The sequence below is a fragment of the Sebastes fasciatus genome, chromosome 15 (assembly GCF_043250625.1).
Source record: "Sebastes fasciatus isolate fSebFas1 chromosome 15, fSebFas1.pri, whole genome shotgun sequence".
Classification (NCBI taxonomy): Eukaryota; Metazoa; Chordata; class Actinopteri; order Perciformes; family Sebastidae; genus Sebastes; species Sebastes fasciatus.
Genome location: NC_133809.1, coordinates 32,607,019 through 32,619,229, shown reverse-complemented (window position 1 = coordinate 32,619,229; position 12,211 = coordinate 32,607,019). Strand labels below are relative to the sequence as shown.

The window sequence follows — 12,211 nt, the reverse complement described above, 5'->3', positions numbered from 1 at the left end:
ATAATATGGCAAACTGCAGCCCAACAGGCAACAACAGCTGTCAGTGTGTCAGTGTGCTGACTTGACTATGACTTGCCCCAAACTGCATGGGATTATCATAAAGTAGGCATGTCTGTAAAGGGGAGACTCGTGGGCACCCATAGAACCCATTTACATTCACATATCTGGAGGTCAGAGGTCAAGGGACCCCTTTGAAAATGGAAATGACTGTTTTTCCTCACCAACATTTAGCGTAAGTTTGTAGCGTTAATTAACCTCCTTCATGACCAGCTAGTATGACATGGTTGGTACCGATGGATTCATCAGGTTCTAGTTTCATATGATACCAGTATCTTTAGAGGCTTTAAAACTGAGCCCTCTACAACCTCCGAAAGATCGATTGCGTTAAGGCGTTAAAGAAATTAGTGGCGTTGAAAAAAAATTGCGTTTACGCATCAACGTGTTAACTTTGACAGCCCTAATAAGTTTACGGGACCTTTTTTTTACAATTTAAATCTATTTTCACGATATTTAACTACAGTGACTGTGTGTTGGGCTCTGACTGCTGCCAAAATGTAGGTGACCTACACTCAATACTGTGCCTGAACACATCCTGTGTAGACCCAGACAGAGGACTGAAGCTGATCATGTGCTACTTCTGTTTCGCCTGCTGTGTAGACATGATGTTAAACCTCACAGTGAGAACAGCCAGCAGGTTCCTGCCTGACAATCTCTGTGTGTGTATGTTGATAACAGAGAGAGGAACTTTTCTGGGACTATGAAGTGCTTTATACGTACAATCTCAAAATCAACAATATACGTATAGTTCTATAACAAACTGCCACCTAGTGTGAAGAAATTAAAAGGGCGAGTAATACGTTTTGTTTTTGTTGCTACATTCTGTACAATTGCCTGTTAAAAGATATTTACAATAAGGAAACATAAGCATGTATGATTTGACATTGGATTTAGTCTACGTGCAAAATTTAAGGGATTCTGGTAATATTCCTTAGATGAAGGCACACGATTGAATGACATTAACATGTAAATTGAGGCTGGAATTAAAAATCACGCTTAGGTTTCTGACAGAATGCTGAATATGTTGTATGGAATTTGTCTGTGGAGGTGGTCAGGTAGAGAATTTTGGTTAATCTTTTTTAGTGAAAAAGCAATGTCAGTGTAAAACAACTTGTTCAATGATCATATACAATATTCATGCACAAACAGTCATCTATACAGTCTCATACAGTTTCCTCCTGTGAAATGAAGGCTAAAATGATCTGTAGATATAATAGAGTGGTCCAGGGAGGACGTATTTTGTAGGCCAACCAGGAAGTTAGCTTCGCCCTGGTTCCCTCCACTAACAGCCAATGGGATTGTTTCATTGTGTTTGGGAGAAAATCAGCTCTGTGGCAAACAAACATTTATGATACTTACATGTTTTGTTCAGCAAGATAATCTTCATAAATGAACACCACTTTTATGATTTTTGAAGTGTGAATGCAATCACAAGAAGTAAAAACTTTAGGCTGTAAACCAGCTACACCACGGTCGCATTAACGTGAGTTTACACAACGAGGCTGTGAAGGACGACGAGTCGGCGTGATGACATTTAGTAGTCTCATTTAGACACTTGTTAGCAACCGCCTCTTTTAAGACAAATAAAATTTACAAAATTCACGAGTGGGAGATTTATTGATGTACTTTATGTCGTAGAACAAAATGTTAAAATCTCTTCAGCTTGTGTTAACCAGAGACCTGATTTCAGGCATCTAACTAAAAACCCACTGACTTCTAGACGAGGAAACCGGTGCTAAAATGCATTTCCAGGTTTTAGAACTCATTCCTGTAGCTCTTTATGGTGAAGAAATTTCAGTTAATTCCATTTTCTACCTTGAAGTGACTTCAACTCCATGCAACTAACGAATAAACATCACGAAAATGTGAAATACTCGCCTATGTACATTATATGTCTAGGGCTTTTATTGTGAAAGGTAAAAACAGAAGAAGTGGATCTGGTCTGCGCTGCCTTTGTCAAGGATGAAAGGAGTAATAAAGTTTGCCGCCCTGGTTCGTTCAGCATTAGGCTCGTTCGAGATGAGCCAGACTACTGGCGATGCATGCCGGTTAGATTTGTGCCCGACTTGATGCCGACTTGCTCTGACGTCGTGACCACGTGGGTGACGATAACCTCACGAGATCGAGGCGGCCGCAGTTTTTAGAGCCAGGCGCTCCAGTTGCTCTCCATCGACTGCAAGACCATGGGCATTATGGGAAAAGCCTGGCGGTTGTCTGATCAAAGAGCTGTTTGGCTCTTAGTTTTGACAGCAAACACCACATGTTGTAGAAAGTTACAACTTTCTGTGTAGTTGTAATATTTAACTCTAGATTTTATTAGTCTCATGTTGTGCAATGAAGGTTTCATCTGTTAACAAACATATTTTGTGGTATTGATAATAATCATAATTATAATAATGAAGGTTATTTGTAAGTTCTCATTACAAAGTGCTTCACATGGCGGACATAAAAGTCGGCTTGGAAAGGCTTAGGGTGAAGGTGGCTCGCGGCCGCAGCTTTACAGCACTCCCTGCCCGGACTTCACCACACCGTGGCAAAGGGCTCGCTGCGCCCTCTCTCCCCGCCGGGGACAGCCCCCTGCTCCCGGTGCGACTGTCGACCGGGGCGAATTGTCCTCAGTGCGCCCCAACCGTGTCTTGCCGCCAGATCAGGGCTCGGCCCATGTAAAAGGCGCCAGGGGTCTGCGGCGATGACGGCAACCCACCCGACCCGTCTTGAAACACGGACCAAGGAGTCTAGAGCACGCGCGAGTCAGAAGGTGCAAGCAAAACCCCGTGGCGCAATGAAAGTGAGGGCCGGTGCACGCTGGCTGAGGTGGGATCCTGGCCCCGCGGGGTCGGGCGCACCACCGTAAAGTGGTATCGGTGCCGTTGTATTGGAGCCATTTTGCGAGTACGAGTACATGAGCCCAGTATCGGACCTGGTACCAGATACTAGTATCGGTATCAGTGCATCCCTACAGTACTAGATACACACACATTTCCACATAGATTGAAAAACAAATATAAATTAAAGCTGCGAGCAGCGATGAACGGTAATGTGTAGGGGGCGGGAATAACCTTTACCAATGAAACAGGAACTCTGCTGAGTGATTTGACACCTCCCACAAGACACTACGACAAACGGTTCATGAGTTATGAAAGGGGGCGGGGCTAGAAAGGGGGCGGGGAAAGGCCTTAAAGATGTACGGGGCTGTGAAGCTTTGAATAGTTGGATTCAATTATTGTCTCCTGGGAAGTTGTCAGGCAGAATAACTGCTCGTATCATGAAGTCAGTAGGAAGGGAGACTGGAAAGGGAGGAAATCTAATTAAATGTTGACAACTGAGGACTAAAAGCACTTAAACAGTGGCCAGTTTTCCCAACTAATGGCCGTCTGGTGGTCCACACAGCAGCCAGATTTCACTGGTTGGTCAGCTCCTGTCAGTCATGGGTCAGGGTTACGGTTACTTACAGCAGCTATTCAGGGTGCTTTCAGACCTAACCTGGTTCATTGGGGCGGGTGTGAAAGCTGTCAATCGTACCCTGGTGCGGACCAAACAACCGAACCGAGACTGTTTGAAAGGTTGGTCTCTGGTGATGTTTGTGGTGTGATATGTGTTATTATAGCAGATATGTGATTTTAGCATCTAAACTACTAATGAATCCATCTGCTGATGGCGAAATATGTTCAGGAAGCAATCCTGTAATTGATCTGTATAAGGCCATGTACTGTATGCAATTCAGTTGGTAACCATGGTAACACGTATACTCGTCACTGCAGGTTTTTTCCCTGATCAACAGGTTAAAAGCTGTTAAAACTACTGCGCTTGTATCCGACTCTGTGGACTTTGTCACTTCATTAACTCCCCGAATCATCACAACATGCCTGTTAGTCATTATTCATCCATTTGCAGTCAGAAGCATTAAAGTGCAGCATGACCTTCCGTCAGTCACCAGAGTCTGATTTCCCCACGTTGGTCCTGATGATGCAGGATGACAATCGGAGAGTTTCCTGTAACTCTGAGGAACTTCCTGTTTACTCCTCTTGGTTCATTTGTAAAAAGTCAGTGTGAACAGGAACCGGACCAGAACTAAAATTCAACAATGTAGGCTATAATCTTTCCTCTTGGTCCGGACCAAATGAACCCAACTACAGGTGTGCCTAATTTATACTTGCTGCAGAGACACACCTCGCACCTCCTAACAAATGCTACTAAACACCAGGTAGTTAAAGGGAGATTAGTCAAGTATTTAATACTCTTATCAACATGGGAGTGGACAAATATGCTGCTTTATGCAAATGTATGTATATATTTATAATTGGAAATCAATGAACAACACAAAACAATGACAGATATTGTCCAGAAACCCTCACAGGTACTGCATTTAGCATAAAACAATATGCTCCAATCATAACATGGCAAACTGCAGCCCAACAGGCAACAACAGCTGTCAGTGTGTCAGTGTGCTGACTTGACTATGACTTGCCCCAAACTGCATGTGATTATCATAAAGTGGGCATGTCTGTAAAGGGGAGACTCGTGGGTACCCATAGAACCCATTTACATTCACACATCTGGAGGTAAGAGGTCAAGGGACCCCTTTGAAAATGGCCTTGACAGTTTTTCCTCGACAAGATTTAGTGTTAGTTTGGAGCGTTATTTAGCCTCCTTCACTACAAGCTAGTATGACATGGTTGGTACCGATGGATTCATCAGGTCATCTAGTTTCATATGATACCAGTATCTTTACTTTATCTTTAAAAGTGAGCCCGCTACAACCTAAAAATCATAAGTTGTGTTAAGGCGTTTAGTGGCTTTAAAAATGAATTTGCATTAACACGTTATCACGTTAACTGTGACAGCCCTATTATTAATATTATATTCCATTTCTGCCATTAGATCCTCCTAATTGTTACGCACTGGTCCTTTAAAGTGAGACATTTAGAGAAATGCCTAATGTTAGCTAAATATAGAAAGATATTAGTTCTTGATACTGATCCTGTGCTACTGTTACACTACATTTTAGCATGTCACAGATAAACATTTCAATGGTTTTATCACAAGAGTAAAACAAGAAGTAAAAGCAGCGTACCTGGAGACATACAGTAGGCCTATTTGTTGTTCCCTGCATGTGATCTCATTCCACTGTCTGTCAGTCTGTCAGCCGTTAAGATAAGAGAAGACTTCACTGATCCCTGAGGGGGAAATGAAAGCGACTCACGTACAAACAGTTTGGGAAATGAGATGAAATTCAGTGTTCTTTTTCCCCACAACTCCCATTTTTGGCCACAGTGGTGAAACAAAAGTTCCATAGTCTCACTTTAAAGTCTGGAAATAGTAAAAAAAAAATGTGAAAAGACTGTCAACTATGTAGTACCTCTGTCTGTCACAGGCTGTAGCATGTTCAGTTTTAGAGCTAGAGTGAAGATGCAGATATCATATGAAACTTAAAACCTGAGGAATCCATTGGCGAGGAAAAACTGTCATGGCCATTTTCAAAGGGGTCCCTTGACCTCTGACCTCCAGATATGTGAATGAAAATGGGTTCTATGGGTACCCACGAGTCTCCCCTTTACAGACATGCCCACTTTATGATAATCACATGCAGTATAAATGTGTTATTGTCTCCTATTCTAAAATGATGCATTTAAATATTTCTGCATACTGGGGTCCCTAGACAGTCTTGAATTCCATAAATTGGGTATCACTGTAAAGCTGAGACTCTGATGGATCCAATGAGCCCAACTGTATTCATGTGTGATGATGTTAGTCCCCATAGGAGACATTTCATTGACCTCCCTGTCTAAAACGACCTGTGGTGACCTCTAGGATAATCCCAGCCTCATGAAACTTTACAACCACAAACTAGAGACCTAGAGCATTCAGAGGAGGGATGGATCAAACTAGAGACCTAGAGCATTCAGACGATGGATGGATCAAACTAGAGACCTAGAGCATTCAGAGGATGGATGGATCAAACTAGAGACCTAGAGCATTCAGAGATTGGATGGATCAAACTAGAGACCTAGAGCATTCAGAGGATGGATGGATCAACTAGAGACCTAGAGCATTCAGAGGATGGATGGATCAAACTAGAGACCTAGAGCATTCAGAGGATGGATGGATCAAACTAGAGACCTAGAGCATTCAGAGGATGGATGGATCAAACTAGAGACCTAGAGCATTCAGAGGATGGATGGCTTTCCTAGCTAGATTGACAATAAGGGGGTTCTGAGCAGTTTACTCAACACAAGCAAAATGCAATTTTTGCAGAAATCTCCAAATGTTAAAAGTTTTTTAAACCAAATCACAGCATGGCTTTTTCTGTGGTGTTCCTCAAGGTCTGGGTGTCTTATTGTGGTATTCTGGAGGGATTATTGATCATTTTTATAAATTCTTCAGTGGTAAAAAATGGTTAAATGTAGCACCAAATCTGTGTAACAAATGGTATCAACCCCAAAATTGCCGCAACAACTTAGGAGACATAATAGAGCATGGTGATGACCATCATATACTTATAGAAATAATGTTCTACGATCTTATACACTTTCACAATTTATTTTTATTTATTTATTTATGTATTTATTTCTACTCCGTCGCTACTATTGCGGCTGTAAAATGATGGATAAATAGTTTTGAGCAAAATGTCTCGTTTCACTTTCAGGATTTGATCAGTTTGGTCTGATAACATTTGGAAAGTCTAGAAGAGCCGCACGATTGAGTTATTTTATCCCCCATTCAAGTTAGCATAGGGGTAACAGGAAGTTAGCTGACTCTAGCAGAAGTCTCTGGTGCTCATGCTCTGCCCACAGAGCATTTACATTAACATAGTGCAAAAGTGGCGCACAGTAGTGAGATGGCCAACAAGAAAAGTTGTACAGTATATATTGTGACTACAAAAGCAATCAACCCTCTCTTTGGCCGTGGTTTCAGAACCTTCAGCGTTTCAGAGCAGAGAACACTGCTTATTTTTCCACCATTTTGATACCTAATTTTATATATTTGCCGAAATTCTGTTTGTCATGCTACTAGCACTACTAGCTACTGGCCAATAGCCGGTTGTTTGGGAACAGAGACCTTAATCATCCATTAATATCCATTAATACATTTTTGACTGTTTGAATTTGGGTGGATGGATAATAAAACATTTTTTTGTGGTGTGACAAACTCACAACACATATTTATGTTTGCTTTACCTGGACTTTAAAGACCCAGTAAATCAGGAGTGTGTTGAGAGAAACTCAGTATGGGATACATGTATATGTCATTAAGAGGGATTTCATCAAATCGTCCAGAGATTTTTTTTTTTTTTTAAACAGAGTTTATTTATACATTTTGCTAATGCAACTCTTACAATCCATTGCACAAACATGTTTGGACTGGTATATAACCCCCCCACCCCCCACCCATGACAATACCCGGTGGGCACTCAAAAAACAAAAAAACAAAAAAACAAAAAAACAAAAAATATATATATATATATATATATATATATATATATATATAAAGTGTACAAAAATGAATATAAATACATAGATAAATAAATAAAAATAAATAAATAATAATAATAATAATAAATAAACATAAATCATGATAAATTGATAGAGGTCTAGGGCGTTACACCCTGTCATTTAGGGCACTTTTCCTTTGAAATGTTCCTGGTCAAATATCCATATACATATACATACACATACATATACATACACATACATATATGTACATACATATACGTACATACATATACACATACATACACACACATACATCAAACTTTAATCAGCCACAAAGTTATCTGAGTCTAAAGAGTCAACGTGACTAAGAAAAGGTTGCCAGATCAATGAAAACTTCTCGGCTGACCCTTTAATAGTATACCTAATTTTCTCCAACTTAATAAAATATAACATGTCTCTGAGCCATTGTGCAAATGTTGGAGGGTTGCAATCCTTCCATCTAATCAAAATTTGCCGTCTGGCCACCAGCGTAGCAAAAGATAGAAGGTTTAGTTTATTGTTGTTTAACGTAAAATTTTGTGGTACCACCCCAAACAAAGCAAGACAAGCTGATGGTTCTAAGAATCTGTCGGTAGTTTTGGAAAGCATATTGAAAATTAATTGCCAAAAATTAGATAGTTTAGGACAATCCCAAAACATGTGAATTAGAGTGGCCTGGTTCTGCTTGCAGCGGTCACACATGGTGTCTATATCGGATTTGAATTGGGATAGTTTAACTTTGGTCCAGTGCAGTCGATGAAAAATTTTAAACTGCATGACAGTATGTCTCATACATATGGAAGATGAGTATATTCCCCTCATCATTTTTGACCAGATAGTATCTGAAATAACAACACCAAGGTCCCCCTCCCACTGATTTTTAAGGGAGTTAAGACTTGTCATATTTTCTCTCATTAATAAGGAATATATGTCGTCCAGAGATTTGATTTCATCACTCAAAAGTGGGCGTGACTTAGTGAGCATAGGTAGATAGGGTGAAATAAATAGATCAGGGTGTTAGAACTTGAATTATTATTATTATTATTATTTCATTGGGATTTTAAGTCGTTCACGGACTAAAAATGTAATGTTTTAGGGGTGTAGACTGATGAACATCATCCTTCTCTCCTTTGATTCCACCAGGACTTCACCATGACTCTGTACCTGAGGCACTACTGGAAGGATGAGCGCCTGTCATTCACCAGCAGCACCAACAAGAGCATGACGTTTGATGGTCGTCTGGTGAAGAAGATCTGGGTCCCTGATGTCTTCTTTGTCCACTCCAAGAGGTCCTTCATCCACGACACCACCACCGATAACATCATGCTTCGTGTCTTTCCTGATGGACATGTCCTCTACAGCTTGAGGTCTGTAGCATTTCAGCAACTCACTTATTCACAAATGTCTAACAGGATCAAATGATGAAATGATGGTATTTTGGACAGACATGGATGTTAGCTGTAACTTGACTGAGGCGGAGGCAGACAACCACAAGGAGTAATTCTAGTTTCATTTTAAACTTGTAGTCCCAAGCGAAGCTGATTAGAGTGACATCACTTGAGGATATTTATCAGACTTCACACAGCCTTCTCTGGAGACACATTATGCAGTACAGTAGTAGCAAAATCTAGATCGGAGACCTTCATTATTTCAGTTTTGTGTTTCATGTTGCATGTTACTACATTGATTTGTGTTCAAACAAACTTCTACACAGCCAAACCTGAAGCCGAGTAGTTGTCCAGCCTAGAAAAACTGCACAGAGTGGAAGGAATGGCGGTTAATGGGGGACCAGTATCTTATTTTGGTTGGGTGGCTCTCTGGCATCTTAATCCAGAGGTGGTTTCAATAATCTTAAAATCTGTTCCCGGCTTTACATTTATTTATTCAACTGTGCAATTAGTGCCAATGTGCACTACAGTATATACAAGATCCAGTGCAAATGAAGCCCGCTATCCATTACTGAAGCCCTGCAGACTTCATTACACAATTTAACAAATCCTGCTACTGTTTAGTCTGCAGCCACAGAGATCCATGTGCGTGTTTACTTCTTCTGCTCACATTACATTGACATTCACTTAATGCAGCAGGGGACACAGCAAGGAGGATACAGGAGTCCTCTAGACATGTTTGAAGTGTTGACTGTAGTTCAGCTCAAGTCTATATGTCCAAATCCATGACATGGAAACTCATGAATTATTTTATCCCATTTCAAGAGTCATATGTCAGTCTGACTGATCACTTTAATCAGCACCTCCACACAGTACATACCAACCTGTAGGCTCACTCACTCACAAGCTCCCAGTACGTCAGTCAAAACAGGACCATAGAGTCATCATATGCCATGATGAGTTTAGAGTATTTGAAAAAATTTAAACAATTTGGGGGAAAAATTGAGTTAGATGTATCTAGTTTAACGTCCACAGATGAAAGTCTCTCTCACATTCTGGTTCAGACTCTTTTCTGGACAGCAGATCAGAAACCAGCAGAATAAGATTTATTACATATGTGTGAATTCAAATCTTCAGTTGGATATTTTTGGAGGTAGTATCTGGTCTGTCATCTTACTGTAAATAGTAACATTACTTCCTGAATGTGATGATTTCCTGTACAAACATTCCCATACAACTAAACTGCATTCTCAATAACTTTTAGAAGTAAACATATTTACTCCCAGATTACGGACACACTGTAAATTGAAACAAAACTATTTGATTATGTTCATTAAAAACATCATAGTTTGGCTTAAAATTAGAGCTGTCAATCGATTAGAATATTGAATTGCGATTAATCACATGATTGTCCATAGTTAATCGCGATTAATCATAAATTAATTGCGTTTTTATCTGTTCTAAATGTACCTTAAAGGGAGATTTGTCAAGTATTTAATCCTCTTATCAACATGGGAGTGGACAAATATGCTGCTTTATGCAAATGTATGTATATATTTATTATTGTAAATCAATTAATAACACAAAACAATGACAGATATTGTCCAGAAACCCTCACAGGTACTGCATTTAGCATACAAATATGCTCAAATCATAACAGGGCAAACTGCAGCCTCAAACTTTAAAACTGAGCCTTTTAAATAAATGAGTGATGTTAAATTGAATTTGCATATACAATATAAATATATATATAATCCTACGCAGCCACCACTGGAATCTAATTCTACAAACAGTATAATACTAATTTTATTAGCCTGATCTTTATCTGCAACTGTGCACAAATACCGGGTTTAAACAGAATGTGATCTACTAAGTAGCAAAGAAATATCTTTTTAAATGATTTTATATACAGACTTTTATATAAATTATCTGGTATGTGTGTTATTATGATTTTAGTTATGCATGCGCAAATCTAATTTTGTCAACCTCAGAGCAGAACCCCCTGTGATGTATGGCACCCCCCTGAGGGGGGCCCGGACCCTGCTTCGGGACCACTGCTTAAAGGCATTACTTTCATCCTTCATGCCAACTCATGGTGCTCACTGGTGCTCACATTCAGATTAACAAAAATAGCATAAAGTAAACCTTTGTCTTTTGATTCAGGCCACAGAAAACAAGGAATGACACACAGCAGATAGACATGCTGTCATGGTATTCATGTACTATGTGGAGGTCTTTTCTAGTCCCCATGTGATGGAGTGAAGATAATTCAGTGACATTAGTGAATGAATACACTGCACTAGTTCTCATCTTGAGTGTCTGTTCTTGTTTCTGTTGTTGAACAGAGTGACGGTGACAGCAGCCTGTAACATGGACTTCAGCCGCTTCCCTCTGGATTCTCAGACCTGCTCACTGGAGCTGGAGAGCTGTGAGTAAATGTTTCATTTATGCTTCTAAAAAACGTGAAGTGGTCATTAGAAGATGTAATAATCAGAGTTCACCTGGTTTTACTTCAATTCAGGGGTAAAAAACATCGCTAGATGTATCAAACATTTCATCAAATTTAAGGGAAAGGCCCTAAGAGGCAAGTTAGAAAAAAATATTCTCAATTTTCTAAGTGTGATTTAAATAGTTTTTCTCTCCCGTGTTTATGACCGAAGAACAGATGGAAAAAAGGTTTTGCCACGATAATCTTAAAGGGACTTTTTGTAACTTCTCACACGTATAAATCAATGTGGGTCGGTGTCCCCATGCGCGCTCGCGTGTGGCTACACTGAAACTAAAACGGGGTCAGCAGAGTTATCAAACCTCTCTGTGTTAGTGGCTCGGAAACGCCGGAGTAGTGAGGACGCTGCTCCGCAGGGCGCTGGATGTGTGCGTTAACTGTGACAAGGGCAGTCGAAGAGGAAGGGGCTCGTGCAGCGTCGCAGAATCAGACTCAACTCAAATGCACTTGTCGGGCATTACAGTTCTTCCACTGTAGCACATGCTGCAGCTTCTTTCTACTGCTGGTTTGATGGTGCAGATTGTTGACTGCTGCCTCAGGCTGCTGCTTGGTTGTTGGCCACCAAAAGCCGTTCCTTTTTTCTCACAGGTGCCTCGTCATCAGCTCCCATCAGCATATTCACATTCACACAGGAATACAGAGCAACTGTGGAAGACATAGCCAACTATAGACCTATATCTAACCTTCCCTTTACCTCCAAAATACTCGAAAAAGTAGTTGCCAGTCAGCTGTGTGACTTTCTACAGAACAATCATTTATTCGAAGATTATCAGTCAGGATTTAGAGTG

General features: G+C 40.3%; 1 protein-coding gene across 1 annotated transcript in view; it reads left to right on the top strand.

Moving 5' to 3' along the window:
* gabrr2a (gamma-aminobutyric acid type A receptor subunit rho2a) overlaps window positions 1-12,211 on the top strand; it is a 106,136-nt gene that overhangs the window by 56,621 nt on the left and 37,304 nt on the right. The window contains exons 4-5 of the mRNA XM_074659967.1: window positions 8,673-8,896; window positions 11,263-11,345. Coding sequence (XP_074516068.1) covers window positions 8,673-8,896; window positions 11,263-11,345 — 307 coding nt within the window. The remainder of the gene's footprint in view (window positions 1-8,672; window positions 8,897-11,262; window positions 11,346-12,211) is intronic.